This window comes from Protopterus annectens, chromosome 11.part0 (genome assembly GCF_019279795.1).
Source record: "Protopterus annectens isolate FY-2018-M chromosome 11.part0, PAN1.0, whole genome shotgun sequence".
In the NCBI taxonomy this organism is placed as follows: Eukaryota; Metazoa; Chordata; order Ceratodontiformes; family Protopteridae; genus Protopterus; species Protopterus annectens.
In genome coordinates this window covers 1,393,242,614-1,393,258,548 of record NC_056745.1, presented here as the reverse complement: position 1 = coordinate 1,393,258,548, position 15,935 = coordinate 1,393,242,614, and the positions used below count along the sequence as shown (strand labels likewise).

Sequence of the window (15,935 nt, the reverse complement as noted above, 5' to 3'; positions counted from 1 at the left end):
AATTTTCAATGAAATCCTACATTTGTGAAAGCAAAAATATGGAGGGCTGCATGACAAAGCCTGAAGCTCAGACGCTCTTTTAGCTGAAGTAATAGCTGATAGAAAGATATTCTTCCAGCTTAGTAAGGGCTTGAATGAGAAATCGCAAATCCCATGATGGAACCAGATCCCTTACTAGAGGCCTAAGCAGAAAGGTGTCCTATAGTCTTACAGATGCAATCGGACTATGATTCTGACTAATATGAAAATTGAAAATGTCTGCCATCTGAACCTTAATACTACAGTAATTAAGATTAGATAGGAAAGTCTCACTAGAAAATCCAGAATAACTTACAGATGGGCAGAAAAGGGGATCAAATCTTCAGATGTGGCCCACATAGATTATCTTTTCCATTTGCTGGCATAAACTCTTCTAGTAGAGGACTTTTGAGATAAGCAAAGGAGTTACACTATTCTTTTGGGGTTCCTATGAGTTTAACGAAAACACATTATGTCGAATGTGTTTTCAATGACACATGTAGAGCAAACAGGCAAAACAGCGAAGCGGCTGTTCAGCAAAATTTTTCCCTGGGAAAGAAGTTGCTTGACAGCTTTGTTGTTTTGCCGTGTTCTGCAGTGTAGTGTGATCCCTTGTCTGGTATAGCTCCCGAGCGTGATAGTGCAACAGTTACTGACCTTAGGGTTAGGGTGCGGGTTAAGGCAAGTGCATATGTATGAAAGTGTTTACTGTTGTATATTTTATGTTAAATGTATGGTTGAGTTCCGTGTATGTGTTTTCAGTTGTTTAGTTTTGTTTTGGGGGGGTAGAGTTAGGGTTAAGGTAAGTATGTATGTGCTTGGAGCTGTTTATGTGAATGTGTGAGAGTTACTAACCTTAGGGTTAGGGTGCGGGTTAAGGTAAGTGCATATGGTTTAAAATGTTTTTTTTTTTTTTCGTTAAATGTATGTTTGGGCTATGTGCATATGTGTATTTAGTTGTTTACTGTTTTTTGGGGGGTATAATTACGATTGGGTATGTGTGTGTGTGTTTGGAAGTGTGTAAAGTGTTTTTTTTTTTTGCGGGGGTTGGAACAGCGATTTCTTTCCCTAGGAAAGAAATCGCTGTTCTTTGGATTCGACATTTTCAGTTTTATCTGAAAATGTATCGATATAACATCGTTCGCTGTTTTAAGCATTCGATGTTGCAATATAGACCCTTCTTTTGATAAGCATGGGATCCCTGGCCATCGTTTTAACATGAGCAGCCAAGCGGTTTACCTGTGGGACTACAAATCTGGGTGAGGCTGGCCTGAAGGATGACAGATCAGGTCCAGAAAGGGATCCAGAACCCAAGGTTACTACCTCTCAGTAGGGATCAGGACAAAGAAGATGTTGCATTTGGTGTTGAAAGGACTCACAAACCGGTCACACCACGACTGGCCCCAATGGAGGAAAATACGTGCCACTGCTGTTGGGTGAAGAGATCACTAGTGAGGCATTGAAATGCTTCTGCTTAGATTGTCCACTAGGATGAAGAATTTTCCCAGGATGTATACTGCTATCAGAAATAACTGCAATAACATCTACAGTTACTACACCCTTATATAGTCTTTTGACACAGGTAGGTAGGATAAGGTTCCACCTTGCTTGCTTGTTCAATTTCCCACCACTGCAGTGCTGTTGGATTTTAGTCATCACACCTTTAGGAAGGCAGTCTTTAAATGCCTGTAATACAAGGAGGACTGTTCTCATCTCCAAACCACTGATGAGTAAGCGGGCCTCTGATTGAGTTAGGTACCTTGGATCATCTTCCATTTCATAATACCCCTCCCACCCTAGAGGAGGGAATTGTCCATGGTTACCCTGGCTTTGGGTAGGGAAAGAACAAAGGGACAACAAAGAAACATAAGCCAAAGTCATCCACCAAAGGATATGGTGATAACACACTGTAGAGATGAACCAGGAAGGTTACTGGAGAGGAATAAATTTACCACAGAGCTAAGTGTCCACTAAAGAACCCTTGTGAAGGATATGTTGAGGGGAAAAAGGACAGGTAGCCATAACTATGAGGCTGAGAAGATGAAGAATCAGACAACAGGTGACCAAGAAGATGAAGGATCAAATTAGTAGGCTGACTTGGATGCAACAAGACTTGAATTTGTATGGAAGACAGTCTCGTGGGAGACAACTTGGCAATCTGTTTGGAGGTGCCCAGCTGGTATCAAATTCCTGGCTCTGCAAAAGTTCAACTTGGATTTCTGAAGGATGACCATGATTCCCATGGACAGGCACAAATGGAACAAAGAATCTCTTGCATGAATCAATGATGCGTTTGACATTGCTGTGAGGAGCCAGTTATCCAGGTAAGGAATGACCTGGAACCCCTGCAGACTGAGCCAGGCTGCTACTACTGCCATGCATTTGGTGAACACCTAGGGGGCTGTGGTGAGATCAAATGGCAGTGACCAAATTTAAAAATGACTGGCTTCCAGCCTAGACTGCAGGAACCTCTTGGATTGCTTTTCTATTTTTATGTAATAGTAGGTGACCCCGAGGTCCACTGAGCACATCCAATCATCATTCCTCAGTAGAGGCAGAATGGACTGTACTGTCACCATCTGGACCTCGGTCCACTTCACAAGGAAATTTAACTTGCTTAGGTCCAATATGGGCTTGGGTCCCTTGTTTTCTTTGGCACCAAAAATATTCCTGAATAGACCCCAAATCCTACCTGGTCTAGTGGAACCTCTTGCATGACTCAAACTGCAAATAATATTTGGATTTCTACTGTTGTCTCCCTCTGCTGGTGGGGCTGAACATCTAAGAACAGTTTTTGCTTTAATTGTGGAAAGGATAGAAAAGGGATTGAATAGCTTCTGGAAATGACTCTCAATAGTCAGGCATTCAGAGTGCAGCAGTCGGGCCGTGCTGAAAGGCTTTGCTTGAGAAGGATCCTCTGAAGTCCTGAAAATGCAGACTGTAGCATCCATTGAAGTTACCACATCTGCTTGGGGGGGGGGGGGGGTTAGGGTAGCACCACAGCTAGGACAGTCTTGAGATAGCTGTTGTGATGTATGGAAGAACATCTTTCTCCCTCACTCTCTGGTTCCTAGGAGAGATCCTCTGAGAAACGAGAAGTGCACTCCCACCAAAGGCAAAGTCTTACCATCTTGCTCTCTTCTAGTCAAGGTATCTTTAACTGTGGAAAGAAACAACATAGTTCTGTTGAAGGAAGCATTTAAGAAGGACACCTTTAAGCAATTCACAAAATTACAAAGGCACATCCAAGCACTGCTGTGAGTTATGATGCCTGTGCCTGTAGCATGAGTTGTAGCATCCAGTGCATTTGATATGAGGCACATGGAGACATTTAAAAATGGATTTCATGGTGGCCAATTGAGTCTTCAAGGCCTTACGAGACTCTGATGAGGACTGAGAAGCCACAAACTTAGAAGGCTCCCTTGAAACCTCATCAAATGTGCCAAATGTGGTGAAGCAGAGGGCAAACTTCACTGAAGCATAAGTACAGTTGCCAAACTATTTCAATGTCCATCCTTGTTTGCAGGATGAACCAATGCACTCTCTTCTGAGATTTCTTTCTTCATGGCTGCAGCAACAATAGTGGCATTCATAGAGGGAACTTTACTCCAAAAAGACCTATCTTGAGGGGGACACATACATTAAATACTTTGAGGGGGATAGGCTCCACCACATTAGGTTCCCTCCAAGACCTACTGGACATAAGGTTTAAGTGCATGTCTGGAAGCGGAACCACCTATGACGTGGATGGGCTCTCACCAAATGCTTCAAGGAAGACTGACTCCTCTAGGTAAGGGGCCTCTGTAGTTCCATCTCCCCATTGTCTCATTAACACCAGCATATCTCCAAAGGAGACATCCTCATGGAGGGATATGGGGACCCCCTTCCCCTTCATCAAGGTCACAGTCTAAGTAAGAGATTCTTCTGGGGAATCCAAGTTCATCCTTTTGCACTGGCTCTTCTTGTACACCTCCTGGGGGGGGGGGGGCAAAGGAGACAAGAAGGTAACAGGGATTGGAGCTTCCTGAAGCCTAATTGTGACGGCTGTCCCTATGAAGGCTTATAAGAGACCAGATCCTACAAGAATGGGAGGATCAGGATGGTTCCAACAATAGAAAGCAGGAAAAGTTATGAAGTTATAGAAAGAAGCTCAGGGCGCAGCAAGTCAATATCTTTTCCATAACAAATGCTGATGCCAAAGCCAGATGACTGGCAAGAGAACCCCGTGGATCTGAGAACAGAGGGGAAACCTCTGTATCAACTGCCAACCTGGCTTGATCTGATGCTGACGCCAGAGCTGAGCTGCACAAAGTTGGGCCAAGGACATCATCAAAAGCCTCAGAGTCAACCCGAGGCCCTCCATTTTAATGCCATTGATCAGAAAAGCACTTGTCCCTGGGTACACCAGAGTAGAGTACATCAAGGCAGAAGTAGACCTTAAGACAGCCAAGCTGTCAGCACTGATGAAAGGGTAATATGGGAAAGTTTTGGGAAAAAAAATGCACTGGTGCCAAAAGGTGGAACAGAAGCAGTAAGGGCCATGGTGGGTAGGACGGTGCAGAAATTATCCCCACAAGTCCATCTGGGTTTTGAGAAAGGCTCCTATGAGTGGGTTAAAATCAGATTCCTTTATTTTTGTCAGACCTTACAGACCTTGAAGAAGCTGAAAAAAAGGCTTGCTGGGTCGATGAATGGACAAGGAGACCATCTGCATCCAAAAGGGGGATGCCTGGACCCTATGATGAAATAGCTCTGGAGAAATCTCAGTCTCTCACTTGATGACCATGAAAGAGTAAATGGATATGACAGAAATCCAGCACAACTGACAAAGGCAGGCTTGGGACATCCATTGAAATATAAGTAGTCAGATCTGAAGTAAGTGCTGATTAAGAAGGAGATTGGAGCCAGAGCAGTCTCAAAGTAAGCCACAGGGCTTGGAGCCTTTAGATCCAGATGCCCCTCTTTAGGGGATAGAAAGGTTCTTTTCCTTATCATTTTAAGATTTAACTTCTCATTTTCTCTCTCTCAAACTCCTTCATGCTTCTCCTCCTCTTTTCTATCTTTTTCTCAGTCTTTCTCCTTTTTCCTCTTCATACATGTGGAAGCAAGGGGAAAGTGACCATTTTAAGATAAGTGTGGCATACTTGTCAGCTAGACTTCAAGTTCCCAATGCTGTACATGTTTGGCAGTCCAGACTGAGGTGGGTGATGCCAAGGCAACAGAAGCACTTGTCACGTGTGTCTTGGGGTGTACAAATTATGCCTACATCCAAAACATTTTTTTTAAAGCTGAGGTCTTGTCCGTAACTGTAAATGTAGTACACATAGCAAATACAGACAATATAAAAAACAAACCAGTAGAAAATAGCATTCTAAACCACTAGAGAAAGTACAGTTTTGTACCTACCATAAATGTAGATGTTCGAGTGCTAATACAGCTGCAGTCATAACAGATGGGTTCTCCTGCCATCAGGCGGGTCCTCGGTCGGCCGAATTCCAAAGTCTAGGTCCGGCGTCGGTTGTTGTCGCTTCTTCCCTGACGTCAGTGCGACAGGGGTATAAAGGAACCAGCTGACGCCATTTTCTTCAGTTTTTCTTACCCCAGATGTCAGGTGCCCCCAGAAGGAAGGCAATACATAAATTTGTGTAATAATGCAGTGCAATATAATCAAAATACAGTAGTTGCAAGCAAATACATCAATGAATACCCCAATCAGGTTGTATGAGGATGTGTTAGCCTATAGGCCTGTCCCAAGAGGGGAAGGAGGGAGGGAAACCTGGACTGCAGCTGTATTAGCACTCTAACCTCTACATTTATGGTAGGTACAAAACTGTACTATGTTCATCGTGCATACAGCTGCAGTCATACCAGATGGGTAGAATCCCAAAGCTAGGAAAGGGGTGGTAGGCACTAGGTGGAACTAGGAGGAGCCAAAATGCCCTGCAAGACTGCAGTGGCAAAGCCTGCTCTAGATTTGGAGTATAATGGTAGGTTGTAGTACTTGGAGAAGGTATGCACAGAACTCCAAGTGGCTGCTTCCAAAATATCCTTGGTAGGAACTCCTCTGAGAAAGGCTGCAGAGGTGGCTGTGGCCCTGGTGGAATGAGTTCTAATGCCTGTAGGTACAGTTTTGCCATGAAAGGAATAGCAAAAGCATATGCAGTGGGCTATCCATTTTGAGATTGTCTGTTTGGAAACTGGCTTTCCTTGAGCTCCTACCGCATAGGCCACAAAGAGCTGTTCTGATTTTCTGAAAGGCTTTGTTCTGTCCAAATAATAACGCAGCTGTCTGTGGATGTCCAAGGAATGTAGTAATCTCTCCCTTTGTTTTGAGGATTAGGATAAAAAGTAGGTAAATGTATGGCCTGATTTAAAGCTACCCTGGATACCACTTTAGGCATAAAGGATGGGTTGGTTCGTAAGGAAACTCTGTCCTGATGGAAGATGATGAAAGGCTGGACAGCCATGAGAGCCTGTAGTTCTGAAACTCTACGAGCTGAGGTGATAGCCAGAAGGAAAGCTGTTTTCCAGGACAAATATTGCAAATCTGATAAGGCAGCTGGCTCAAAGGGAGGCAAGGTCAGTTTTTCCAGAATGAAATTAAGATCCCAAGCAGGTATTGGTTGTTTCCTTGGAGGTCTTAAATTCATAGCCCCTCTGAGGAACTGTCTTAAGAGAGGGTGTGAGAGAATAGAGGTGGATCAGTGTTGTATTCTGCAGAAATGGCTGAAGCATGGACTTTGATGGAGGAGAAAGAAAGTCCACTGCTAAGCAGTTCAGCCAAATACTGTAGTATTTGAGGTAAATTCAGTTTTCCAGGATCCTGGCCCTTTTTCTCATTCCAGACACAAAAACGTTTCCATTTTGCGGAATAAGCTTTTCTAGTTGATGGCCTTCTGGCCTCCAAAATGACATCCTGCACCTCCTTGGAGAGTAGGGCCTGTTGTGATGCTAAGAAATCTTCCATGCGGCTAGATTGAGTGTTTTTAGCTGGCTGTGAAGAGTTTTGAAACTGTGCTGAGTCAGAAGAAGATGCATTAGAGGCAGGGTCCATGGTGGTGAATGCGTCAGGCTCCTCAGGAGTGGGTACCAGTGTTGCCTTGGCCAGTCCGGAGCAATGAGAATCATCTTTGGTCTGTCTGCTCTGGTCTTCAATAGAACTTTGGGCAGCAGAGGAAGAGGTGGGAAGGCATAAACTGTCATTGATGTCCAACTGAAAGAGAGAGCGTCCACTTTCCAGGCCTTTGGATGGAAGATCCTTGAGCAGAATTTTGTCAATTGATGATTTTTGTGGGAGGCAAAGAGATCTATGTCTGGCCTTCCCCATTCTTGGATTATTTCTGTAAAAACTTTTGGATGCAATTTCCATTCGTGTGGATCTGTCATATTCCTGCTTAGGTTGTCTGCCAGCGTGTTTTCCTTGTCTGGCAAGTACTGTGCTTGTAGTTCCATTTGTAAGTCCATGGCCATGTTCCAAAGTGACATGGCCAGTCTGCATAGGGGGTAAGAATGTGTTCCTCCCTGTTTGTTTATGTACCACATAACTGTGGTGTTGTCCGTTCTTAGCAATAGTTGACCTGGTTGTAGAAGATCCTTGAAAGCTACAATTGCATTTACTACTGCCAGCATTTCTTTTTGATTGATGTGTAGGTGCTTTTCTTTTTGGGACCATTTGCCCTGAATGCACCGATCTGTCATGTGCGCCCCCCCAGGCGTAGTCCGAAGCATCTGTTGTGATGACTTGATTTGCTTGAGGCTTGCTGAATGGAAGACCTGTGTTTTTTTGACATGCTTGAGCCCACCACAAAAATTCCTTTTGCAGACATGGAATTAGTGGTATTATTGTTTCCAAACTGTGGCTGTGTTGAGTCCATATGTTTCTTAGGTAACATTGTAGTTTCCTCATATGCAACCTTGCACATGGGATTAGTAAGATGCAAGATGCCATGAATCCCAGAGCCTGCAGGATTTACCTTGCAGTCAGCCTGGTGTAATTTGCTAGTGTTGTGAAGTATTGAATTAGTTGCCCTTGCTTCTCTGGCGTGAGGTAGGCCATCTGGGTGTTTGTGTCCAAATTGGCACCCAGGAAAATTATCTTCCGAGAGGGTATCAGCCTTGATTTCTTTTTGTTGACTGTGTATCCCAGAGAGTTCAATAACATTATTACATAAGCCAGATGTTTCAGAAGAATGTGCTTGCTGTCCACTTGGATCAGGCAGTCATCCAAATAGGGGTATATTTGTATCCCTTGAAGTCTGCAGTAGGCAATTACTGATGCCAGGCATTTCGTGAATACTCTGGGCGCAGTAGATAAGCCAAAGGGCAATGTAGAGAATTGATAATGAGTTGAACCTGCAAGAAATCTGAGGTACCTTCTGCAATTTTGTCTGATTGGGACATGCAGGTATGCCTCCTTGAGGTCCAGTGTTACCAGCCAAGACTCCTTGCCCAGCATGGGAAGAAGTTGCTGTAGAGTGAGCATCTTGAATTTTGGTACGAGTAGAAATGTGTTTAGGATGGATAGGTCCAAAATAGGTCTCCAATCTTTTCCCTTTCTTGGCACTAGAAATAGCCTGGAATAAAAACCTTGGCCTTGTTCGTGCGTAGGTACCTCTTGAATAGCTTTCATGTTTATGAGCTCTGTAATTTGCCTTTGTGCCTCTGCCCTTTGATTGTGTGGCAAGTTTGGCATGCCTCTCATTTTTGGAAAGGTGTGAAAATGGAATTTGTAGCCTCTGTTTATAATGTCCAGGATCCATTTGTCCTTTGTGACAATATGCCAATTTTTTGAAAATAATGCCAGCTTTCCTCCTAAGGGGGCTGCCATTTGAGACCTGGTTGGCATGCAAAGGGGAAAGTCATTGGGTTTGCTTTCTGAAAGATTGCGAGTTGTCCTCACCACCTCTTTGCGTAGGAGCTTGCCATTGTCTGCCTCTAGACGATCCTTGGGATTATCCTCTGCCCCTCGGGCACCTGTATCTGCCTCTTTGGGGTCTGTCTGTGTCAGGAAAGGGCCAGTTTTTGGAAGGCCAATTTCTACTAAAACGTGGGGGTTGAACCTGTAGAAATTCTTTCACAGTTTGCATTGATTTAGCCTTTTCCTCCATTTTCCTTAATACCTCCTCAGCATTAGCTCCAAATAGTACATCCTTTTGAAGAGGGGCATCTAGTAATTTAGCTTTGACATGATCAGGCAAGGCTTGTTCCTTGAGCCAGGCATGCCTACGTATGACTGATCCTGTAACAGCAGCTCTACATGAGGCCTCTAGAGCATCAAAACCACATTGTAAGGTATGCTTAACCCACTTGTTCTGCACTATGCATCAAATCCTGCAACTCCTTCAAGTCTGGTTGTTCAGGTTGTGACATTTTACTTTTCAATTGTGATAACAAAAACTGTTGGTATTTTAGCATATGAAACTGACAGTTTAAGGCCCTCATGGATAGGGTAGCAGAGGTATATACCTTTTTTTCCCCACCTTTCTAAGGATCTGGAATCTCTCTCGGAAGGCAATGGATTTTTAGCAATGGAGGCCTTAACTCCCTTGGGGCCCTGTGAGATAGTTTCTGGGTCAGCAGCATGGCTTTTGTATAGAAATTGGTGTGAGTCAGGAACCCTGTAGTACTTGTCAGGCTTAACCGGAGCTGGAGGTAGAGAGTTTGGGTTAAGGCAGGCCTCCGAGTAAACATCATCTAGGATGTCCAAGACAGGGGGTATAGCCAAAGGCCTGTGCTGAGGTAGCAATAGAAATTCCCTGAGCCTTTTCTTGGAATCTGAATAATCTTGGCCTTCCCAGTGGAAGTGTTCCCTTAAGGTATGCAAAGTTTCCCCAAATGAGTAATCCTCAGGGGGAGATACAGAAGGGATAGACTCCTCCACATCAGAGTCTTCAAAAAGGGGAATAAGAATGTTCCTGATCATTAGAGTGCTCTGAAATAATGGAGCCCTGATCAGAGGAGGGGGAGTCTTCCTCCACTCTGGGCCTTTTGTCCGGTGGGGGCTGAGAACCTCTGATAAGAGTAATTAAATCCTCAGCCATTTTAAGCATCTGTTTCTTAGGCATGGGGCCTGGAGATGGGCCCTGTGGAGCTGGTCTCAGAGTGCATGGTTGCTTTAGACTTTGTGAAAGCCTTGATGGAGAAAGAAGAGGAAGGTCTGAAGACACCTTGAGTGGAGGTGGACCTGTCCACATTCTGAGTTTCAACGCCAAAAGTGGCTTCGGTATCTGTAGTCGGGGTGTGGGCCGAGGAGCCTGCGACCTCGGGCACAGGAGACACCGTCAATGAAGTGTCGTCGGTAGTCAGGGGCTGCGTAGGCACCTCGCTGAGAACCGGACCACGTGTAGTCGGCTTTGGCGTGGTGTCGGTAGAGGCCGCGGACCTCGTGTGTCGGTCCTTGTCGTTGCTTTTTTAGACAAAACCGGAGTCGGAGTATCCGACGACATAGTATAGTTAAATGCTTTCCCAAAATAATGCTGGGTGAACTCCGCCCGACGCTTAATAGTGCGTTTGTTAAATGTAGCACAAAAGCGACAGACCGAGACGTCGTGGTCTGGGCCTAAACAAGGTATACAGAGGGAATGGAAATCCTTATGCGGTATTTGCTTCCCACAAGAAATACAATTATTAACTTTGTCTGACATCGGTCTGAGGCAAGAAAAGTTTCCCCAACGGGGTACTTAGCTTTTAAGAAGACTTCGGTTTCCAAATTTTCGTAATCTCAGGAGCTGGCCGACCGGCACTTGCGAACTGCTTCTGCTTCGGGCACTGCGCAGCAAGAAAGACTGAAGAAAATGGCGTCGGCTGGTTCCTTTATACCCCTGTCGCACTGACATCAGGGAAGAAGCGACGACAACCGACGCTGGACCTAGACTTTGGAATTCGGCCGACCGAGGACCCGCCTGACAGCAGGAGAACCCATCTGTTATGACTGCAGCTGTATGCACGATGAACATCACACCAAAACATTTTTTAAACAATAACAAATCTTTACCTCAACAGTTAAAACCACAACAAATAGCAGAGATAAGAGAAGACAAAAGTAAGCCAAACAGGCAAGGCAGTAACAACTTTGACCAAAAAACTTCTACAACCAAAAAAAGTATCCGCTAGAAAGATAAAAATGCTAACTACAAATACTAAAAAGCCCTGTAAGAGGCGGGAGAGGAGTACAAGGAAAGACAACTGAAAATTTTTACTTATCTGAATTGCAGCTTCCATAAAGCACTTCTGACACTGGAAGCAACAAATGAGATCCGATGCAGCTTAGGAAAGCAATGCAGTATGGGAAAGGAGGTGGAACTTCACAGCTTGAAGATTCTGAATTGCTGGCATCAGATCTGATCACATCTTATAACGCACAATTTGAAGAGGATAGAAATTACAACACTGGATCACATTTAAAATAAATACACTGCTAAAAAAATCACTGACCCAATAAGGGATTTATACTTCAACAAGGGCTTTCAAATCTTCTTCGTCACATCACTGATATTACTTTTATTACTTATATTCTTAGAGTGATGTGATACATACAAATGTGGCCATATACCATGAAAGATCAGGGCAACACTACACAAGTGCAGACAAGCTGAGATGTTACAACATGAGAGGGAATGTTTTAAAATGGCAGTCTACAAAGCTGCTTTGCCCCCCCCCCCCCCGCCAAAAAAAAAAAAAAAATTACTAAGAATACATCTTACCAAATAGTTGATGACATAAAATCGATCATACTCATGGTTTTTTGCATTAATTCTTCTATGCTGTTTCTTTCTCATATGGTCCTTGAGTGTGTTTTTGTCTCTGAAGAACTTTTCACAGTAGAAACACTGTAGACTTATGAAATAAAAAAAAAGTTAAATGCTTGGCACTTACTTTATTTTTTATACTTTTGTTAACTAAGTATGAATTCTCATTCTACGTCACTTTTTGAATATCTGTACTATGAGGAACAGAAATAAAAAGATAAAGCTATACAGGTAAAATGGAAATAAAAAAAACACAATTTACATCTACATATTTCACACTGTAGATCATACCAGCCTATTCTAGTTCTTAGTTTCTCTTACTATATCTGTATAATTCTACTTTTAACTGCTTCATTTCCAGATTTGGCCTACAAATATATATGTTTTCTACTCAATGAATTTATTAATTGGGGTGAAGGTGCTGAAGCTACTTAGGTCCATAGGTAAGTACTAGGTTAGCAGCCCTTGTGGGCCATTTTAAGCCTAGCCAGTTTCCCTTTTTGTGCACAAATTATCTATCTTATTTGGTTAGAGACTGGCCTTACCCATCCCATGGTTGACAATTATATATCATCTCTAATGAGAATAACTGGGATCATACCACAGATAATTTGAAGGAACACGTGCGAGGGATAAAGCATTTAGGAGTTGCCTCTGTCCATCAGTAGTACAGGAGGCAGTCCTAGAGTACGTTTTTTGTTTCTCATCCATAGACCCTAGCTGTGCTTGAATATAGCATTGATGAACTTTGTAATGTGGATGGGGAGTCTGTGCCACAGTAGTGATATCATCTGCAAGACATACCCCTCCCTCCAAACTATTCTGCTGATGTTGAAGAAGAGGTTTAGATCCCTAGAGAGTACTTCTTATGCAAATGGACTTGATGATGTGCAATAAATCCACCACTTTTGGGTTGGAGGATGCCTTGTATACCAAACACAGGTCACATTTTAGCAGTCAACGTGGGAGTTCCCTGGGGTAGGTGACTTCCTAAATGATACAATAATGCATTTCTTGGGATTTAGTTTCAGCCCATGATTTTAGTACCAGTTATTTATTTTGGATAAACCTTCCTGCTTCATACTTAGATCCAAAAACTGGCCTCATAATGTTAATAATTATCGCAGAAAAAAAATAAAGTATAGAGTAAGATACTTAGTCCTGCTTGCCTATCCAGTCCAGAAAGTAAAAAAAAAAATCTTCAGCTGTTATGATTTAGACTGAAGTCGAGATGTAATAATTTACTGGTATTTTTAACCACTCCTCTCAACCACTTAGCTCAAGAAAAAGGGCCAAAGCAAAAAAAAAAGTGATGCTCATATATCATATGAAATAAAGGGGCCAAAAACCCCAAATCAGGGACAGATTTTAAATATTAGTTTTACATACTTAAAAAAAACTTGCTAGAACAACAGGTTTTGCATTAACATGCATGTGAAGTCGGAAACTCAAATGTTAGTCTTTATTTATTGAGTGCAGTCCTCAATGTGCCAGAAAACTTCGAGTTTTAAAAGGAAAAGACCAAGCAAAATCACAGACAGTACGGGGCTGTAGTTTCTGTATTCTTTATAAAGTTAGAATTATTTAGACACACATGCATTATTAAAGGAACGAAGTGTGTGTTCAAAATCTTGTTAAATAATCTTTAGTATCTGCAGACACAATGAGTAAAAACATAAATGTTCCCTATTCTGGGCCACTTTTGCTATTGTGGAAGCAGAGTGCAAACAAACATTTGTAATGCTGACTGAACAACAAGGAACAAACAGGCTTGATGACAAAATGGCTATAAGACCCACCAAGCCTGCTATTTCTCAGTGTGCTACAGAACTATGAACAACCTTTTTGATTCTATACATTTACCCTATCCAGAATTTCTACAATTCACCTGTCTTAAGTAGTCTGGTATTCCTTCTGGTATTCCTTCAGCTGTATTCACCTCTTTCTCTCCACTGAAAATCTATTCCATGTAAAGACACACAATTCTGTCAGTGTTTGCACTCAGCATGTACTTCTAGGGCTCCATATATACAGCTACTTGCAAAATTACATTAGCACTCTTTCTTTGAAAAAAAAAAGTGCTGGTCCTATAGGAAGGACCCCACTATAAGCTAAATGCTCCCTCTTGCACCAGAGGCTGCCCAACTCCAGGAGGGTGGAGGCAGCATGGTTTATCATTGAAATGTGTCACTCCATGTCACTTTATCTTTAATTTTTTGCATATACAATTACATACTGCCAAAGCAGCTCAGTACAACACCAAACTCCAAGCCACATACATACTTCTAAATTCTAACTGGGGCAGCGGGACAGTCTGTGTTAAACTAGTAATTGCCAAAATTCCCAGGGAACAAATGTTAACTGTGGGAAGTTTGGACAAACTCTGTCTCAGTTAACTCCAACAACTGAAATCCATTCCAGAACACATCAAAGTCTCAAACAAATATGACCTTCGCATTTTTCAGCTTATTAACAATCCATACAATAAAACCATATCTTCCTCTTTTGTAAATTGCCCTCCCGTTGTATTTCATGTCGTTACCTCTGAACAGCACTTTTTTACTGTGAGATAATAACTGCCTATATTCCTTTTATTTTTTTAGATCCATTTCTTTGAGATCCCTTGTCCCTGTGGTTCTCACTTCAAATTCCTTCTTTTCTAGTTGAGACTCCCATCATCGAGTCAACACTCGAGTCCCTTCAGTGCCCTGCCATGACAGTTTCTGCACCCCTAACCACACTAGTCAAGAGTTATGTGAAGATGCCTCCTTCAGCTATGGCTCCAACCAATTGCCAGGGATTCACCAACTTTTCACCCCTCAACCTGTGACTGCTTCCGGTAATCAAATGGGTACATGGTTTGATTCCTTACTCTTCTACTGCTTCCTGTATAGCTCTGAGCAAGTCACTTAAAACCATACAAGTACACTCCTGGTTTGCCCCTGAAAAGGAACACTTTGTTCAGTGGATTTGCGTATTGAACAAATTTGCATTTAAACAGTCTTCAGTCCAAATATAGACTCATGCTCTCATCTCATTCATTTTCCAATCTGTGCAGCAACCAGCTGCCTTGTAATCTTACGTCTCCTGCAAAATCTAATGATTCATGATCGACCTGACATCAGCATTGCAATGGCAATGAAAGCCCAGTCCCACTAAGCTATTTACTTTTTTCATTTCAGACAGCCACAGTTGTGCAGCAGTTAGCGTTGTCGCCTCACAGCAAGAGATTCTCCCGTTTGATTCTCGGCTTCTGTGTGGAGTCTCCATGTACTCCCCACGGTCGAGTGATGTTTAAAGACATGCAGGTAGGTGCGTGTGTGCGTGAATGGGTTGTGCCTTCTTTGAAGGTTGAGCATCAGGCTGGCAACTCGGCACCGTAAAAAAATCCACTGCCAATCATTAGCGGACTGAAGTTCCGCTGTGGTGACCCCTAACTGGGAAAAGCCAAAAAGACATTAGTTTTTTTTATTTTAGCTTGTTTATGCAATGCATTTCAGTCTCATCTCTCATGTCCAATTACATGAAACAAGGGATATCCAAGTCCTTCCCAGTGTCACAAAAGCAGTGACAGGCTTGAGAGTGAATATTTTGCATGCACTGAATGACATGCCAAAGGAAACATTTTCAATCACAGAAACCTAAAGCAGGAGCTATCACTGCCTGACTCACTCACAAAACCTTACACATTGTTACAACACTGTAACAAACTGAATTTAATCAGCAGAAGCCTTTAATATCGTCTGCAGAATATGCTGGCCCCTTATATAACATTACTGAAGGAAAGCTGAGATAAAGTAATCTTTTACCAGACCTTGGTACGGAGAGATTTCTACAGAAGCAAAAGTCATGACTGCTGATTAAGAATCTACTATACTATCCCAGTCCTGTGGGTTACCTATGCATCACTTTCTATATTTGAACTTGTTCACTTTTTGAGGGAATAACAGTACAGAAAACATATGACACTGTTTGCCTATCCTGTACCTAAAACCAAGCGTGGGCACCATACCTTTCAACCTCTTACAGCAAAAAATCTGGGCAAAGACTAAAATGATAGGGGGACAAATAGGGACAGATTTTAAATATTGCTCTTACAAATGTAGAAAGTTGACAGAATAATAGGTTTTGCATTAGCATGAATTTTCTGAAGTCTTAGACTCAGATGTT

The 15,935-nt window shown here is 42.7% G+C and overlaps 1 protein-coding gene across 3 annotated transcripts in view; it reads right to left on the bottom strand.

Moving 5' to 3' along the window:
* Positions 1–15,935, bottom strand: part of ZNF277 (zinc finger protein 277) — a 708,300-nt gene that overhangs the window by 252,545 nt on the left and 439,820 nt on the right. For all 3 annotated transcript variants that reach the window (XM_044088678.1, XM_044088676.1, XM_044088677.1), the window contains one exon: positions 11,721–11,853. In XM_044088678.1, the coding sequence (XP_043944613.1) occupies positions 11,721–11,853 (133 nt within the window). The remainder of the gene's footprint in view (positions 1–11,720; positions 11,854–15,935) is intronic.